At 54.1% G+C, this 18,827-nt stretch overlaps 2 protein-coding genes across 3 annotated transcripts in view; both read left to right on the plus strand.

Moving 5' to 3' along the window:
- The first annotated feature begins 607 nt into the window (after positions 1 to 607).
- pclaf (PCNA clamp associated factor) lies at positions 608 to 2,960 on the plus strand. Its single transcript, XM_084490552.1, has 4 exons — positions 608 to 733; positions 1,488 to 1,583; positions 2,021 to 2,198; positions 2,810 to 2,960. Exons 1-4 carry the CDS (start codon positions 688 to 690, stop codon positions 2,847 to 2,849), a joined length of 360 nt encoding a protein of 119 aa, XP_084346678.1. The 5' UTR covers positions 608 to 687; the 3' UTR covers positions 2,850 to 2,960.
- Positions 2,961 to 3,805: 845 nt separating this feature from the next.
- Positions 3,806 to 18,827, plus strand: part of fcsk (fucose kinase) — a 21,171-nt gene continuing 6,149 nt past the window's right edge. The window contains exons 1-19 of one of the 2 annotated variants that reach the window (XM_084490553.1): positions 3,806 to 3,834; positions 5,099 to 5,225; positions 5,821 to 5,972; positions 6,390 to 6,440; positions 6,542 to 6,667; positions 6,979 to 7,051; positions 7,291 to 7,388; positions 9,288 to 9,368; positions 10,080 to 10,199; positions 10,671 to 10,842; positions 10,910 to 11,019; positions 11,797 to 11,898; positions 12,610 to 12,783; positions 13,403 to 13,464; positions 14,743 to 15,101; positions 16,298 to 16,562; positions 17,189 to 17,355; positions 17,921 to 18,148; positions 18,318 to 18,461. In XM_084490553.1, coding sequence (XP_084346679.1) covers positions 5,129 to 5,225; positions 5,821 to 5,972; positions 6,390 to 6,440; positions 6,542 to 6,667; positions 6,979 to 7,051; positions 7,291 to 7,388; positions 9,288 to 9,368; positions 10,080 to 10,199; positions 10,671 to 10,842; positions 10,910 to 11,019; positions 11,797 to 11,898; positions 12,610 to 12,783; positions 13,403 to 13,464; positions 14,743 to 15,101; positions 16,298 to 16,562; positions 17,189 to 17,355; positions 17,921 to 18,148; positions 18,318 to 18,461 — 2,581 coding nt within the window. In that variant the 5' untranslated portion in view covers positions 3,806 to 3,834; positions 5,099 to 5,128. The remainder of the gene's footprint in view (positions 3,835 to 5,098; positions 5,226 to 5,820; positions 5,973 to 6,389; positions 6,441 to 6,541; positions 6,668 to 6,978; positions 7,052 to 7,290; positions 7,389 to 9,287; positions 9,369 to 10,079; positions 10,200 to 10,670; positions 10,843 to 10,909; positions 11,020 to 11,796; positions 11,899 to 12,609; positions 12,784 to 13,402; positions 13,465 to 14,742; positions 15,102 to 16,297; positions 16,563 to 17,188; positions 17,356 to 17,920; positions 18,149 to 18,317; positions 18,462 to 18,827) is intronic. The other variant, XM_084490554.1, reaches the window with a different exon arrangement.

An 18,827-nucleotide genomic window follows, 5' to 3' on the forward strand; every position in this document is an offset into this window, starting at 1 on the left:
TCCTCGCTCGCTCTCGCTCTTTCTCAGTGTTTCTGAGTGTGTGTGTGTGTGTGTGTGTGTGTGTGTGTGTCTCTCTCTGTCCCTCTCAAACACAAATATTTACATTGTCAAATAAATAAAACAAAAAATTAATTAATCATAATGAATTATTATTAACAATGAATAAATTAGTAATTTAGAGCAAAATGTATCTATGATGTTAAAATTAATATTAAAATGCACACACCTCCATTCACACATGAATGTATGAATTAGAACGCCGGGAGAATATGTGAATAACAACGCTCCACCTCCTTATTAAAATTATTAACCTCCACCTCCTTATTAAAAATTCAAATCAGTTCCACTAATATGACACGAGTCTCCCAGTTCGCCGTAAAATAAGCAGTTGAATTATTTTACTGATCCACTGTGATTGACTCGCGACCAGCCCGGACACACCTAACCGGCGCACAGCGGAAGTTGCGTTCCGTCAGACCGGGACAACGCTCCCATGCCGGGTCCCCACTCCCCCCCCCCCCCCCCCCCCCCCCCGACACGCCTCTGACGTCAGGCTTAGCTCCGCCCCCTCGTGACGTGAATCCCGCCTCCTCCCCTTTAAACGCTGGCGGGAGTCGAGCTCAGAGCCGCAGTGTCGCAGAGCTCCGAGACCGGTTTCGCCGTTTTTGAATCGAATAACCGCGAAGAATGGTTCGGACGAAAGCGGACAGCGTCCCGGGCAGCTACAGGAAAGGTAAAGGAGGCCCCGGACCCGGGTTAGTCCAGGGTCCGGTTCCCCCCGGGTTAGTCCAGGGTCCGGTTCCCCGGTTAGTCCAGGGTCCGGTTCCCCGGTTAGTCCAGGGTCCGGTTCCCCGGTTAGTCCAGGGTCCGGTTCCCCGGTTAGTCCAGGGTCCGGTCGGAGGCGGGATCTCGATCACACGGCGGAATATGAATAGAAATATGAAAACACATATAGATGTGTGTGTGTGTGTGTGTGTGTGTATATAGATGTGTTGAGATATATAAAGACTATTCGTATGTAACGACGTGTTTAGTTCGATACCAAAGCAGAGTTTGCGTGTGACTGTTGTTGAGATGAGACGAAGTTTAATGACTTGTGTTCCGTCGTCTCCCGCCAACTCCCGGGGAGCAGAGCCTCCTCCGGGGTCCCGTTCTCCCGCATCATCAACACAGACTCCGTATATATGTGTTTATATATGTGTGTATACGCGCGTTTATGAAGGTTAATAGTCCTGTTGGTCCTGTTGGGTTATGGAGGTGAAGCGCTTTGTTGATTTTTCTCCTGATGAGAAACTGGCGCCAGTTTTGGGCGCCAGAGTCCCGCGGGGACGATAACGCCAAGCAGCGCCACCGTCACGCCACCGGCCGCGTTCACGTTAGACATGCATGTGTTCATTCACGTTAGACATGTATGTGTTCATTCACGTTAGGCATGTGTTCATTCCTCTGGATTCATGCGTTTGTTGTGTTTGTTTTTTTTTGCCCAGCCGTCGCGGCCACGGCGCCCCGGAAGTCACTGGGCTCGTCCACTTCCGGTAACAACGGCGGCGGCAGCGGCAGCAGCTGTCCTTCCGGTACCCCCGGTGAGAGGCGGAAGTGGAGACTAACTAGACTAACTAGCTGTCTGCTTTCTATCCATTTGTCAACAATGTTGTTGTATTTCATCTGGCTATAAAAGTCCACATATTAATGTTCTCATCTGGACGTTTTTACACGTGGTTAACCCGTGGTGAGTCCTGGTTAACCCGTGGTTAACCTGGTTAACCCGTGGTGAGTCCTGGTTAACCTGGTTAACCCGTGGTGAGTCCTGGTTAACCCGTGGTGAGCCCTGGTTATCCTGTGATGAGCCCTGGTTAACCCGTGGTGAGTCCTAGTTAACCCGTGGTGAGTTGTGATTAACCTGTTAACCCGTGGTGAGCCCTGGTTATCCTGTGATGAGCCCTGGTTAACCCGTGGTGAGTCCTGGTTAACCCGTGGTGAGCCCTGGTTAACCCGTGGTTAACCTGGTTCTGTGTTCCAGCTAAGGGGAAGTACGCGGGCGGTAACCCGGTGTGCCCGCGGCCGACCCCCGACTGGCAGAAGGGCATCGGGGACTTCTTCGGGGGCCCGGGCCGCGTCCCGGAGAAGGAGAACCAGCTCCCCCCGCTGGAGGAGGGGGGGGAGGCGGGGGGCAGCGGCACCGCCAGGGCCAGCAGGAGGTCAGCCCCACAGCCAATCACAGGCCGGCGTTTAGTAGACACCTTCTCAGTCCACAGAGAGGAGCCTCAGGCCGGTCTGAACCGGTTTAACTCTAGACAGGTTTAACTCTCAGGCCGGGCTAAACAGGTTTAACTCTCAGGCTGGTCTGAACAGGTTTAACTCTAGACAGGTTTAACTCTCAGGCTGGTCTAAACAGGTTTAACTCTCAGGCCAGTCTAAACAGGTTTAACTCTAAACAGGTTTAACTCTCAGGCCGGTCTAAACAGGTTTAACTCTAAACAGGTTTAACTCTCAGGCCAGTCTAAACAGGTTTAACTCTCAGGCCAGTCTAAACAGGTTTAACTCTCAGGCCAGTCTAAACAGGTTTAACTCTCAGGCTGGTCTGAACAGGTTTAACTCTAAACAGGTTTAACTCTCAGGCCGGTCTAAACAGGTTTAACTCTAAACAGGTTTAACTCTCAGGCCAGTCTAAACAGGGTGTGACCTGTTAAACTCCAATCTAAAGGGGTGGTGTGTCATTAGGGTGAAGGGTTGTTCCTGTAGCAAGGGGGGGCTGCTATTGGCTGGGCCTGCTGTCTAACATGTTTCTACCGCCCCCCCCCCCCCCCAGGTCCCGCCCCCTGCCGGAGGAAGAGGAGGATGATGAATGAGGCGGTCCTTCCTGTTCCACTACCTTAGAACTGCTGGCTTTTTTTAATGTACATCTGTAAATAGTTTACTGCTTCATTTTGTATAGCGCTCAATAAACACCATGTTTTGGATTCATGTCTGTTGTCTGGAGCAAAACACACGGGACCGAAGTACAGTCTCACCAAGTCTACTAGTTAATGACTAGAACCATATCTGAGTGAATAGAACCAGCTAGTTTATAACTAGAACCATCTACTAGTGAATGACTAGAACCATATCTGAGTGAATAGAACCAGCTAGTATATAACTAGAACCATATCTACTAAATTAATAGAACCAGCTAGTTTATAACTAGAACCATGAACGACTAGAAACATCTTAGCTCCTAGTAAATGACAAACAATTTTTTTTTATCATTTATCAAGGAGAATTTAAACCATTACACTAACGGAAGATGTGTTCGGTCGAATTGTATACAATATTAAAATCTCCATAGTTTTACGCCAAAGCACGTAAGAGGCGGTGACCTGAATGACTGGCTAGGTTAGATTGGCCGGGGGGGCGTTCCGTAGCTTCCACCCCTGAAGGGACTTTAGCCTTACAGGTATTTATGAATCGCTATCCCTAACCTCTTAACAAATGACATATGTAAATGCAGTTACAGCTGTTCGTTTGGGTTGTGAAGTCTTTGGTCTTTGTTTATTCATAACTATATAGAAAATGTTCCAAAAATAAATCGGGATTATCAAAATACTTCACAATTTGTATGAATTAAAACCAACTGAGGCGAATGTGTGTAGGTGGATAACGGGCCGATAGAGTCAACACATCTCACGTTCATTATATACGTGCGATCTATAATACATGTAACGTTATCCTCTTAGAAGTAATGAATGATTAAAATAGTATTTTATTAGGATAATCAGTCTCGCGATAAAGGTCAAGTCTCGCGAGATATGGGTTGTTGCCGGAAGAGATTGGAGAGAGCGACGTTAAAGTTCTGAGGTTAGTGTTCTCTAAGAGAGGTTAGTGTTGTTAGTGTTCTCTAGGAGAGGTTAGTGTTCTCTAAGAGGTTAGTGTTGTTAGTGTTCTCTAGGAGAGGTTAGTGTTCTCTAAGAGAGGTTAGTGTTGTTAGTGTTCTCTAGGAGAGGTTAGTGTTCTCTAAGAGGTTAGTGTTGTTAGTGTTCTCTAAGAGAGGTTAGTGTTCTCTAAGAGGTTAGTGTTGTTAGTGTTCTCTAAGAGAGGTTAGTGTTCTCTAAGAGGTTAGTGTTCTCTAAGAGGTTAGTGTTGTTAGTGTTCTCTAGGAGAGGTTAGTGTTCTCTAAGAGGTTAGTGTTGTTAGCGTTCTCTAGGTGAGGTTAGTGTTCTCCTGAAGACTCAGGAGATTCTAAGACGTTAGGAGATCTCCTGATCACGAGACCTGATCAGGATCAGGATCCCTCAACCGGAACCTGTCAGTGACCCTTAATACTTACCCCTAGTCCCTTAATATGTTAGTCCCTTAATATGTACTTATAGTCCATTAATACTCACTCCTAGTCCCTAAATATGTACTTATAGTCCCTTAATACTCACTCCTAGTCCCTTATTATGTACTTATAGTCCCTTAATACTCACTCCTAGTCCCTTAATATGTACTTATAGTCCATTAATACTCACTCCTAGTCCCTTAATATGTACTTATAGTCCCTTAATACTCACTCCTAGTCCCTTAATATGTACTTATAGTCCCTTAATACTCACTCCTAGTCCCTTAATATGTACTTATAGTCCCTTAATACTCACTCCTAGTCCCTTAATATGTACTTATAGTCCCTTAATACTCACTCCTAGTCCCTTAATATGTACTTATAGTCCATTAATACTCACTCCTAGTCCCTTAATATGTACTTATAGTCCATTAATACTCACTCCTAGTCCCTTAATATGTACTTATAGTCCCTTAATACTCACTCCTAGTCCCTTAATATGTACTTATAGTCCCTTAATACTCACTCCTAGTCCCTTAATATGTACTTATAGTCCATTAATACTCACTCCTAGTCCCTTAATATGTACTTATAGTCCCTTAATACTCACTCCTAGTCCCTTAATATGTACTTATAGTCCCTTAATACTCACCCTAGTCCCTTAATATGTACTTATAGTCCCTTAATACTCACTCCTAGTCCCTTAATATGTACTTATAGTCCCTTAATACTCACTCCTAGTCCCTTAATATGTACTTATAGTCCCTTAATACTCACCCTAGTCCCTTGATGTCCCTCCAGCGCGCTGAGGTCCTGGGGGCTCCACTGAGGATGTCAGAGGAGATGCTGAGCGGCCCGGCGGGGTTCAGGTGGACCGTCATCATCCTGACGTGCCAACATAAAGACAGCGTTTATGCCTTTCAGAAAGGTGAGTTCTCTGGTTTCTCTCCTGGTTCTCAGTGTGTCTCCTGGTTCTCAGTGTCCTCTGGTCTCCTGGTTCTCAGTGTGTTCTCTGGTCTCCTGGTTCTCAGTGTGTCCTCTGGCCTCCTGGTTCTCAGTGTGTTCTGTGTTCTCTGGTCTCCTGGTTCTCAGTGTGTTCTGTGTTCTCTGGTCTCCTGGTTCTCAGTGTGTTCTCTGGTCTCCTGGTTCTCAGTGTGTCTCCTGGTTCTCAGTGTGTTCTGTGTTCTCTGGTCTCCTGGTTCTCAGTGTGTTTCCTGGTTCTCAGTGTGTTCTGTGTCCTCTGGTCTCCTGGTTCTCAGTGTGTCTCCTGGTTCTCAGTGTGTTCTGTGTTCTCTGGTCTCCTGGTTCTCAGTGTGTTTCCTGGTTCTCAGTGTGTTCTGTGTCCTCTGGTCTCCTGGTTCTCAGTGTGTCTCCTGGTTCTCAGTGTTCTCTGGTCTCCTGGTTCTCAGTGTGTCCTCTGGTCTCCTGGTTCTGTGTCCTCTGGTCTCCTGGTTCTCAGTGTGTCTCCTGGTTCTGTGTTCTCTGGTCTCCTGGTTCTCAGTGTGTTCTGGTCTGTGTCTCAGAGCTGGACCTGCGTCAGACGCGGGGCTCCGTGGGCCAGGGGACCCTGCTCCTGACGGCCTCGGACCCCGAGGAGAGACTGGGCAGCGGGGGGGCCACGCTCAACGCCCTGCTGGTAGCGGCCGAACACCTGAGCGCCCGAGCAGGCCACACGGTGAGCTCCTCTTAACGAGCAGATAAGCTCCTCTTAACGAGCAGCGAGCTCCTCTTAACGAGCAGCGAGCTCCTCTTAACGAGCGGCCAGGTGAGCTCCTCTTAATGAGCAGGTGAGGTCCTCTTAACGAGCAGCGAGCTCCTCTTAACGAGCAGCGAGCTCCTCTTAACGAGCGGCCAGGTGAGCTCCTCTTAATGAGCAGGTGAGGTCCTCTTAAAGAGCAGGTGAGCTCCTCTTAACGAGCAGTGAGCTCTTAAAGAGCAGGTGAGCTCCTCTTAACGAGCTGTGTGGTCTCACCTGTCTGATGTTTACAGGTGAGCACATCCCTGTCACAAAGGTAAAGGAGGTTCTCCGTAGTTCTGTGTTCCTCTGTAGCCCAGGGTGGTTCTGGCTAATATGAGCTGTTCGTGTTGACAGGTGGTGACGGCCGACGTCCTGGAACACGCCCACATCCTGGTCCTTCACACGGTAAGGTGGGGGGGGGGTCTTGAAGAGGAGGGGGGTCTCCTCCACCAGGGACTCGGCCTCCCAGGTGACCCCCTGACCCCAGAGGTTGGCTGTGTCCTCAGGGCCGGGACTACCCGTGGGGCGGCTGCAGCAGGGCCTTCAGCTGGCTGGCGGAGGAGGCGGCGTCCCCCAGGCTGACGGCTCCGGTGTGCTGCGTGGACCAGCTGCTGGACCGCCTGGACACCCAGGTGACCCCTGACCCCGGGGCCCCTGACCCCCAGGGCCCCTGACCCCCGGGGCCCCTGACCCCCAGACCCCCGACCCCCGGGGCCCCTGACCCCCAGGGCCCCTGACCCCCAGGGCCCCTGACCCCCTGACCCTCAGACCCCGGGGCCCTTGACCCCCAGGGGGCCCCTGATCCCTGGGGCCCCCTGGGGGTCAGGGGCCCCTGACCCGTCGGGGGTCAGGGTCTCTTGTCTGAAGCTTTATTCCAAGCCGCCCATGGTGGTACTCCTCCACCTTCCTGTGGTCAGTAGTCCTGTTGTTGTTGTCGTTGCAGATCTGCCCGGGGTCGCCCCCCGGGGTGTGGGTCTGCAGCACCGACATGCTGCTCAGCCTCCCGCCCGACTACGGTGAGACGCTACAGCTAGCCACATGCTAACTGTGGTTAGAGACATGAAGCTACCCGCTAATCATGGCAAGCTACACGCTACTGCTGCTGTGGCTAGCTATAAGCTACCCGCGGCTAGCTAGCTACATCGTAATTATGGTTGGAAACGGTACCTGCTCAGCATAGCTAGCGACGTGCTACCTTAGACGGGCTACATGCTACCTATAGAGCTATCGCTAGCGCTCTGATCTTGTCTTCCAGCCCCGTCCTGGGAGGGCTTCTCCGGGGTCAGGGTGCTGGCTCTGCCCGGCGACCCCTCCTTCGCCGCCCGTCACGGCGTCTACCTGGCCGACCAGCAGGTAAACACACCTGGTGCAGACTCACCTGGTGCTACCCGGCCTCTCTCCTAGCCTCTAGAGGCAGCGTGTGTTGTCTCCTAGCTCCTAGAGGCAGCGTGTGTTGGTCTCCTAGCTCCTAGAGGCAGCGTGTGTTGTCTCCTAGCTCCTAGAGGCAGCGTGTGTTGTCTCCTAGCCCCTAGAGGCAGCGTGTGTTGTCTCCTAGCCCCTAGAGGCAGCGTGTGTTGTCTCCTAGCCTCTAGAGGCAGCGTGTGTTGTCTCCTAGCCTCTAGAGGCAGCGTGTGTTGTCTCCTAGCCCCTAGAGGCAGCGTGTGTTGTCTCCTAGCCCCTAGAGGCAGCGTGTGTTGTCTCCTAGCTCCTAGAGGCAGCGTGTGTTGTCTCCTAGCCTCTAGAGGCAGCGTGTGTTGTCTCCTAGCCCCTAGAGGCAGCGTGTGTTGTCTCCTAGCCTCTAGAGGCAGCGTGTGTTGTCTCCTAGCCTCTAGAGGCAGCGTGTGTTGTCTCCTAGCCCCTAGAGGCAGCGTGTGTTGTCTCCTAGCCCCTAGAGGCAGCGTGTGTTGTCTCCTAGCCTCTAGAGACGTGTGTTGTCTCCTAGCCTCTAGAGGCAGCGTGTGTTGTCTCCTAGCCCCTAGAGGCAGCGTGTGTTGTCTCCTAGCCTCTAGAGGCAGCGTGTGTTGTCTCCTAGCCCCTAGAGGCAGCGTGTGTTGTCTCCTAGCCTCTAGAGGCAGCGTGTGTTGTCTCCTAGCCTCTAGAGGCAGCGTGTGTTGTCCCCTAGAGGCAGCGTGTGTTGTCTCCTAGCCTCTAGAGGCAGCGTGTGTTGTCTCCTAGCTCCTAGAGGCAGCGTGTGTTGTCTCCTAGTCCCTAGAGGCAGCGTGTGTTGTCTCCTAGCCCCTAGAGGCAGCGTGTGTTGTCTCCTACCCCCTAGAGGCAGCGTGTGTTGTCTCCTAGCCTCTAGAGGCAGCGTGTGTTGTCTCCTAGCCCCTAGAGGCAGCGTGTGTTGTCTCCTAGCCTCTAGAGGCAGCGTGTGTTGTCTCCTAGCCTCTAGAGGCAGCGTGTGTTGTCTCCTAGCCCCTAGAGGCAGCGTGTGTTGGTCTCCTACCCCTAGAGGCAGCGTGTTGTCTCCTAGCTCCTAGAGGCAGCGTGTGTTGTCTCCTAGCTCCTAGAGGCAGCGTGTGTTGTCTCCTAGCTCCTAGAGGCAGCGTGTGTTGTCTCCTAGCCCCTAGAGGCAGCGTGTGTTGTCTCCTAGCCCCTAGAGGCAGCGTGTGTTGTCTCCTAGCCCCTAGAGGCAGCGTGTGTTGTCTCCTAGCCCCTAGAGGCAGCGTGTGTTGGTCTCCTACCCCTAGAGGCAGCGTGTTGTCTCCTAGCTCCTAGAGGCAGCGTGTGTTGTCTCCTAGCTCCTAGAGGCAGCGTGTGTTGTCTCCTAGCTCCTAGAGGCAGCGTGTGTTGTCTCCTAGCCCCTAGAGGCAGCGTGTGTTGTCTCCTAGCCCCTAGAGGCAGCGTGTGTTGTCTCCTAGCTCCTAGAGGCAGCGTGTGTTGTCTCCTAGCTCCTAGAGGCAGCGTGTGTTGTCTCCTAGCCTCTAGAGGCAGCGTGTGTTGTCTCCTAGCCTCTAGAGGCAGCGTGTGTTGTCTCCTAGCCTCTAGAGGCAGCGTGTGTTGTCTCCTAGCCTCTAGAGGCAGCGTGTGTTGTCTCCTAGCTCCTAGAGGCAGCCTGTGTTGTCTCCTAGCCCCTAGAGGCAGCGTGTGTTGGTCTCCTAGCCCCTAGAGGCAGCCTGTGTTGTCTCCTAGCTCCTAGAGGCAGCCTGTGTTGTCTCCTAGCCCCTAGAGGCAGCGTGTGTTGTCTCCTAGCCCCTAGAGGCAGCGTGTGTTGTCTCCTAGCCCCTAGAGGCAGCGTGTGTTGTCTCCTAGGGGGCGGTGAAGGACATCGTGTACAGGGGCAGCAGAGAGGAGATCCAGCGAGCGTCTCTGCCTGACGGGAACGTACCCATGGTGAGGGGTCGCCACACACACACACACACACACCACAGTCATACACACGTCACCATGGTAACAGCCAGCCTGTTGCCATGGTATATTTAAGCAATAGATCACGACAGGCTGTGGTATACGCTCATTATACCACAGTTAAGGGGCGTTGTCCGTCCCGACGCGCAGCGGAGGGGCGGCGACCCCCTTCACTTTATAAAACGGTTACGTAAATTCGACGAAATTAAAGTCATAGACACCCTCAATTTTGAAAAGGCGAGAAAGTCGGAAAAGCATTTTTTTAAACGAATACAGAAAAGTAGTCCCTCCTGGCTGCCGGCAAAGTGTACGGCGGTTGCTATGCAACACACTGTAGCATCCTTCAGAGAGAAGGCTAGAGACGGTAGCTTGGTTCGCCGGCAATTTAGCAATTTAGAAGGCTAAATTGCCGGCGACCGTGTGCCTATTGCTTTACAGGCTTTTTTTAGGCTTCAGTGAACTACGCTATCGCTTTTATATATAAATAAACAACAGTTCAAGTTAGGCGCGGAGTGATACTGGACTCTGTAAACTGAACGGGCGTCATAGCTGTGTGTATACGCTCAATATACAACGGTTGGGAACCAATCAGATCGCTTGATTTAGGCCCCCCGTTTTATATATATATATATATATATATATATATATATATATATATATATATGTATATGTGTGTGTGTGTGTGTGTGTGTTCAGGTGTCCGGCGTGGTGTTCTTCAGCAGCAGCGTATCAGAGCGCTTGCTGCAGACCCATGTGACCCCCCCTCTGGACGGCTGCACCTACCTGGGCCTGGACTCTGGAGCCCCGCCCCTCCAGGTAGTAGCAGCAGTTACTATGACGACCGCTGCCATGGCGCCAGATACCATGGCGGCCGCTGCCATGACGACCGCTACCATGGCGGCTGCTGCCATGACAACATACCATAACGCCCGCTGCCATGACAACAGAGCATAACGACCGCTGCCATGACAACAGAGCATCAGGACCGCTGCCATGACAACAGACCATAACGACCGCTGCCATGACAACAGACCATAACGACCGCTGCCATGACAACAGAGCATAACGACCGCTGCCATGACAACCGACCATAACGACCGCTGCCATGACAACAGAGCATCAGGACCGCTGCCATGACAACAGAGCATAACGACCGCTGCCATGACAACCGACCATAACGACCACTGCCATGACAACAGAGCATAACGACCGCTGCCATGACAACCGACCATAACGACCGCTGCCATGACAACAGAGCATCAGGACTGTGTGTGTGTGTGTGTGTAGATCTCTCTGTTCCTGGACGTGGTGAAGGCTCTGTGCTCCGACGTGACGCTGGAGCAGTTCGTCGACAGAGAGCCAGAAGACGGACGCGCCCTGGACCCCCCCCAGAGGGCCGCCCTGAGGAGGGGGCGAGAGACACTGTGGCACACGCTGAGAGGAGCCTCGCTCACTATGGGTGAGAGAGAGAGGGGGGCGAGAGACACTGTGGGGGACCAGCTCCTTAAGCTCTTCTCTGTCCACAGCCTACGTCCCCGGCGGTCGCTATGACTACCTGGGTCTGTCCGCCAGGGACCATGTGACCCGCCTGACCAGCGACGCCGAGGGGGACCGCTTCGTACTGGCCCACGTTCAGGTGAGCTACTCCACCCTGGAGCTACTCCACCCTAGAGCTACACCACCCTAGAGCTACACCACCCTGGAGCTACTCCACCCTGGAGCTACTCCACCCTAGAGCTACACCACCCTAGAGCTACTCCACCCTAGAGCTACACCACCCTGGAGCTACTCCACCCTGGAGCTACTCCACCCTAGAGCTACTCCACCCTAGAGCTACTCCACCCTAGAGCTACACCACCCTGGAGCTACTCCACGCTAGAGCTACTCCACCCTAGAGCTACTCCACCCTAGAGCTACACCACCCTGGAGCTACACCACCCTGGAGCTACTCCACCCTGGAGCTACACAACCCTGGAGCTACACCACCCTGGAGCTACACCACCCTGGAGCTAATGCTACTCCACCCTGGAGCTACACCACCCTAGAGCTACACCACCCTAGAGCTACTCCACCCTAGAGCTACACCACCCTGGAGCTACTCCACCCTAGAGCTACACCACCCTAGAGCTACTCCACCCTAGAGCTACACCACCCTGGAGCTACTCCACCCTAGAGCTAATGCTACTCCACCCTGGAGCTACACCACCCTAGAGCTACACCACCCTGGAGCTACACCACCCTAGAGCTACACCACCCTAGAGCTACTCCACCCTGGAGCTACTCCACCCTGGAGCTACTCCACCCTAGAGCTACACCAACCTGGAGCTACACCACCCTAGAGCTACACCACCCTGGAGCTACACCACCCTGGAGCTACACCACTACACCACCCTGTTTGTGTCTCTGTCTCCAGAGCCGGCCCTCGGTGAGTCCGGGAGCCAGGGTCATCAACTCCGTCCTCCAGGGAGACGTCACCGTGGCAACCGCCTCCGTGGTACAACACTGTCACCTGCAGGTATCCATGGAGCTCTGTTCACACAGCGCCTCTCGTGCACGACAGAGTGATCACAAGGAAACCACACATGGAAAGAATCACAGACTTAGTGAATACGCCAATCAACACAGAGCTGCTGCACTTTGTTTGTAAAAGTATCTTCTTACTAATTTATCAGAAAGACGTCAAGTTCAATCAGATGCCTGTCACTAAGGAGCAGGTAGGGGTTAGACAGTACAGAGACAGGTCATTAAGGAGCAGGTAGGGGTTAGACAGTACAGAGACAGGGCATTGAGGAGCAGGTAGGGGTTAGACAGTACAGAGACAGGTCATTGAGGAGCAGGTAGGGGTTAGACAGTACAGAGACAGGTCATTGAGGAGCAGGTAGGGGTTAGACAGTACAGAGACAGGTCATTGAGGAGCAGGTAGGGGTTAGACAGTACAGAGACAGGTCATTAAGGAGCAGGTAGGGGTTAGACAGTACAGAGACAGGTCATTAAGGAGCAGGTAGGGGTTAGACAGTACAGAGACAGGTCATTAAGGAGCAGGTAGGGGTTAGACAGTACAGAGACAGGTCATTAAGGAGCAGGTAGGGGTTAGACAGTACAGAGACAGGTCATTAAGGAGCAGGTAGGGGTTAGACAGTACAGAGACAGGTCATTAAGGAGCAGGTAGGGGTTAGACAGTCCAGCTGGTCGGACCCCCTAACCTGCCCCCCCCCCCCCCCCCCAGGGTCCGCTGAGCCTCCCGTCGGGGGGGCTGCTCTCCGGTCTGGACCTCCAGGCCTCCTCCCACCTGCGGAGGCTGGCCCTGACTGATGACCTCATCATCCAGGGCCACAGGATCCGTCTGGGCGGGCTGCAGCTGACAGTGTTCAGCGCCCTGGGGGCCCGGGACCAGCTGGAGGTACGGACCAGCAGCACACTGGGACCAGCGGCACACTGAGACCAGCACACTGAGACCAGCAGCACACTGAGACCAGCACACTGGGACCAGCAGCACACTGAGACCAGCGGCACACTGAGACTAGCAGCACACTGAGACCAGCGGCACACTGAGACCAGCGGCACACTGAGACCAGCAGCACCCTGAGACCAGCAGCACACTGAGACCAGCGGCACACTGAGACCAGCAGCACCCTGAGACCAGGAGCACACTGAGACCAGGAGCACACTGAGACCAGCAGCACCCTGAGGGGTTAGGGTTCTCCTCTGTTGTGATTGTTTACTTGTATCTGGTTCCTGGTCTATGGTACCTGGTCTCTGATATCTGGTTCCTGGTCTATGGTACCTAGTCTCTGGTTCCTGGTACCTGGTCTCTGGTACCTGGTTCCTGGTCTCTGGTACCTGGTCTATGGTAGCTGATCTCTGGTACCTGGTCTCTGCTACCTGGTTCCTGGTCTCTGGTACCTGGCCTCTGGTCTCTAGTACCTGGTCTCTGGTACCTGGTCTCTGGTACCTGGTACCTGGCCTCTAGTACCTGGTCTCTGGTCCCTGGTTCCTGTGTTAAGTTGTGTTGTCTCCAGGGGTCCTCTGAGACCATCCTGAACCAGGACTGGAACCTCTTCTACGCTCGCACCGGCATCCAGTAAGACTCTACCTTCTCTATAGCAGGACTATATTGTACTGTAGTAGTAGTAGTATAGTAATACTATAGTAGCAATAGTACTGTAGTAGTAGTAGTAGTAGTAGTAGTAGTAGTAGTAGTAGTAGTAGTAGTAGTAGTACTTCAGTAGTAGTACTATGGTAGTAGTAGTACTGTAGTAGTACTTAAGCAGTAGTACTGTAGTAGTAGTAGTACTGTAGTAGTACTTCAGTAGTAGTACTATGGTAGTAGTAGTACTGTAGTAGTACTTAAGCAGTAGTACTATAGTAGTAGTACTGTAGTAGTACTATAGTAGTACTATGGTAGTAATAGTACTGTAGTAGTACTTAAGCAGTAGTACTATAGTAATAGTACTGTAGTAGTACTTTAGCAGTAGTACTATAGTAGTACTATCTGTGTCTCCAGGCCAGAGGAATAGTACTGTAGTAGTACTTCAGTAGTAGTACTATAGTAGTACTATTTGCTCTGTGTCTCCAGGCCAGAGGAATAGTAGTAGTAGTAGTAGTAGTAGTAGTACTTTAGCAGTAGTACTATGGTAGTAGTAGTACTGTAGTAGTACTTTAGTAGTAGTACTATAGTAGTACTGTTTGCTCTGTGTCTCCAGGCCAGGGGAATAGTACTGTAGTAATACTTTAGCAGTAGTACTATAGTTGTAGTAGTACTTCAGTAGTACTATTTGCTCTGTGTCTCCAGGCCAGAGGAATAGTACTGTAGTAGTACTTCAGTAGTAGTACTATAGTAGTAATAGTACTGTAGTAGTACTTTAGCAGTAGTACTATAGTAGTACTATGGTAGTAGTAGTACTGTAGTAGTACTTTAGCAGTAGTACTATAGTTGTAGTAGTACTTCAGTAGTAGTACTACAGTAGTAATAGTACTGTAGTAGTACTTTAGCAGTAGTACTATAGTAGTACTATGGTAGTAATAGTACTGTAGTAGTACTTCAGCAGTAGTACTATAGTAGTACTATGGTAGTAGTAGTACTGTAGTAGTACTTCAGTAGTACTATAGTAGTACTATCTGTGTCTCCAGGCCAGAGGAATAGTACTGTAGTAGTACTTTAGCAGTAGTACTATAGTAGTAGTAGTACTACAGTAGTACTATAGTAGTACTATAGTAGTAGTAGTACTACAGTAGTACTATAGTAGTAGTAGTACTGTAGTAGTACATCAGTAGTAGTACTTCAGTAGTACTATAGTAGTAGTAGTACTGTAGTAGTACTTCAGTAGTAGTACTATAGTAGTACTATCTGTGTCTCCAGGCCAGAGGACCTGTGGGCTCCGGGTAAGCCCCGCCCCCTGCTGGAGGCCCGCCTCTTCCCCGCCCTCCAGGCGAGGGGGGGGGCGGTGGGCCTGGACCGGGGGGGCGTGGCCTGGCTGCTGGGCGGGGCGGGGTCGCTGGAGCGCTGGCGGGGGGCGTGGCGGCTGTCACTCGGAGAGCTGCTGTCGCTGACCGACCAGGAGGCGGAGCTCCGGTGGAGGGAGGAGCTACTGTTCCTGGCGGGCCGGAGGAGGGTGATTGACACGCTGACCGGCCAATCGGACGCCTGCCTGCTGCCCTGCTTCAGGGCGGCGGTGCTGGGCGGCCAGCAGGGGGAGCTGCTGAAGACCCTGGACTCCAGTGAGCAGCTACACCGCCCTGCACCGCCCTACACCACCCTACACCACCCTGCACCGCCCTACACCGCCCTGCACCGCCCTGCACCGCCCTACACTGCCCTACACCACCCTACACCACCTTACACCACCCTATAACAAATTAACTACCCTACACCACCTTACACCACCCTATAACAAATGAACTACCCTAAACCACCCTGCACCACCCTACACCGCCCTACACTGCCCTGCACTGCCCTGCACCGCCCTACACCACCCTACACCGCCCTACACCACCCTGCACCACCTTACAACACCCTACACCACCCTACACCACCCTACACCACCCTACACCGCCCTGCACCACCTTAGACCACCCTGCACTGCCCTACACCACCCTACACCGCCCTACACCACCCTACACCGCCCTGCACCGCCCTACACCACCCTACACCGCCCTACACCACCCTACACCGCCCTACACCACCCTACACCGCCCTGCACCGCCCTGCACTGCCCTACACCGCCCTACACCGCCTTACACCACCCTACACCACCTTACACCGCCCTACACCACCTTACACCACCCTACACCGCCCTGCACCGCCCTACACCACCCTGCACCACCCTACACCACCCTACACCACCCTACACCGCCCTGCACCACCTTAGACCACCCTGCACCGCCCTACACCGCCCTACACAACCCTACACCACCCTATAACAAACTATGAACCACCCTACACCACCCTACACCACCCTACAGCACCCTGCACCACCCTACACTGCCCTACACCACCCTACAACACCTTACACCACCTTACACCACCCTATAACAAATGAACTACCCTACACCACCCTACACCGCCCTGCACCACCCTACACCACCCTGCACCGCCCTACACCGCCCTACACCACCCTATAACAAACTATGAACCGCCCTACACTGCCCTACAACACCTTACACCACCTTACACCACCCTATAACAAATGAACTACCCTACAACACCTTACACCACCTTACACCACCCTATAACAAATGAACTACCCTACAACACCTTACACCACCCTATAACAAATGAACTACCCTACACCACCCTACACCGCCCTACACCACCCTACAACAAATGAACTACCCTACACCACCTTACACCACCCTATAACAAACTATGAACTACCCTACACCACCCTATCCTGTTAAACTCTGTTCCACTGTAGTTGCTGCAGGCAGCCTGGAGGGGGCGGGGCCAGCGGCGGGGGCGGGGCCGGGGGCGGGGCCAGAGGCGTGTCTGGGCGTGGCGGCCCGCGCCCTGGCCTGCGTGGCGGACGTCCTGGTGTGCATGGCCGGGGAGGGGAGGGGCGGGCTGCGCAGCGGCCCGGCGGCCAATCAGGCGTGGAGCCCCGCCCTCCGGCTCCTGGAGGAGGGGCTTGTGAAGGAGGGCGTGGCCGGCCTGGCCCGCGAGAGGGAGCGCTGGCTGCACAGGTGAGACCAGTCCCACTGGGAGGGGCACTGGGAGCCATACTGGGGGCCCTACTGGGTACTGGGGGCCCTACTGGGAGGGGTACTGGGAGGGGTACTGGGGGGGCCTACTGGGGGGGGTACTGGGGCCCTACTGGGAGGGGTACTGGGGGCCTACTGGGGGGGCCCTACTGGGAGGGGTACTGGGGGCCTACTGGGGGGGCCCTACTGGGAGGGGTACTGGGGGGGCCCTACTGGGAGGGGTACTGGGGGCCTACTGGGAGGGGTACTGGGGGCCTACTGGGAGGGGTACTGGGGGCCTACTGGGAGGGGTACTGGGGGCCTACTGGGAGGGGTACTGGGGCCTACTGGGAGGGTGACTGGGGGCCTACTGGGAGGGGTACTGGGGGCCTACTGGGAGGGGTACTGGGAGGGGTACTGGGGGCCCTACTGGGAGGGGTACTGGGGGGTCCTACTGGGAGGGGTACTGGGGGCCTACTGGGAGGGGTACTGGGGGGTCCTACTGGGAGGGGTACTGGGGGCCTACTGGGAGGGTGACTGGGGTCCTACTGGGTACTGGGGGCCATACTGGGGGCCCTACTGGGGGGGTCCTACTGGGCGTTGCTGATCAGGTGACCTCCGCCCCCCAGGCCCGACCTGCTGGTGCGCGCGGCGCGGCACTACGAGGGGGCGGGCCAGGTGCTGCTGCGCCGCGCCCTGATGTCCTCCCATTGGTCGGTCTCCACTGGCCCCGCCCCCGTCCCGCCTCTCGACCGCTGGCAGGAGGTGGACTGCCCCGCCCGGCTGGACCTGGCAGGTGAGACCCCCCAGGGCCCCCCGGGACCCCCCCGGGACCCCCCAGGACCCCCCCGGGACCCCCCGGGGCCCCTTCACAGATAGCACTAGTGTTAGCACTAGTGATAGTGTTAGCAATAGTGATAGCAATAGTGTTAGCAATAGTGATAGCAATAGTGTTAGCAATAGTGTTAGCAATAGCGATAGCAATAGTGTTAGCAATAGTGATAGCAATAGTGTTAGCAATAGCGTTAGAAATAGTGATAGCAATAGCGATAGCAATAGTGATAGCAATAGCGATAGCAATAGTGTTAGCAATAGTGTTAGCGATAGTGATAGCGATAGCCTTAGCAATAACGATAGCAATAGTGATAGCAATAGCGTTAGCGATAGCAATAGTGTTAGCAATAGCATTAGCGATAGCAATAGTGTTAGCGATAGTGTTAGCAATAGCCTTAGCAATAGCGTTAGCAATAGCGATAGCAATAGCGATAGCAATAGCGTTAGCAACAGTTCATCCCCGTTCGGTTGCGTTCCCTCCTCCTCCCTCCCCATTGGCCGACGGTGTGTGTCCGTGGTGCGTCCAGGGGGCTGGAGCGACACGCCGCCCATCGCCTTCGAGCACGGCGGCTCCGTCACCAACGTGGCGGTGCGCGTGGACGGGCGGCGGCCCATCGGGGCGCGCGCCCGCCGCATCGCCGAGCCCCTCCTCCTGCTGGTGGGCCACGCCGGGGGGCGGGACAGCGCCGTCGCCACGGAGACCGTGTGTCGGAGCCTGGAGGACCTGAGGGACCACCGTCAGCCCCACGCCCCCGGTAACCACGGCGACCACGGCGACGCCGAGGTCGTCACCGCCGCCTCACGACGCGAGGGGAGGGGTCTGACCGCGTTAACGCGAGTTAATTAACGATTAAGTGTGTGTGTGTGTGTGTGTGTGTGTGTGTGTGTGTGTGTGTGTGTGTGTGTGTGTGTGTGTGTGTGCAGGCGCCCTCCTCAAGGCGGTGTGTGTGTGCGGCGGTCTGGTGTCGCTGAGCTCCCAGCAGCCTCTGGGGCAGCAGCTGACGGAGCGCTGGGGCGGAGGGGTGGAGCTGCACAGCTGGTCCCTGCTGCCCCACGGCTCCGGGCTGGGTACGACCTCCTCCGTCACCTCCTCCTCCGTCACCACCTCCTCCGTCACCTCCACCACCTCCTCCGTCACCTCCTCCGTCACCTCCTCCTCCGTCACCTCCTCCTCCTCCACCACCACCTCCTCCTCCACCACCACGTCACCTCCTCCACCTCCATCACCGTGACTAACTCCACCTCCACCTCTACGACTAACTCCACCTCCATCACCATGACTAACTCCACCTCCATCACCATGACTAACTCCACCTCCATCACCATGACTAACTCCACCTCCATCACCGTGACTAACTCCACCTCTACGACTAACTCCACCTCCATCACCGTGACTAACTCCACCTCCATCACCGTGACTAACTCCACCTCCAT

This window comes from Micromesistius poutassou, assembly GCF_964030765.1.
Source record: "Micromesistius poutassou genome assembly, contig: SCAFFOLD_303, whole genome shotgun sequence".
NCBI classification, from domain to species: domain Eukaryota; kingdom Metazoa; phylum Chordata; class Actinopteri; order Gadiformes; family Gadidae; genus Micromesistius; species Micromesistius poutassou.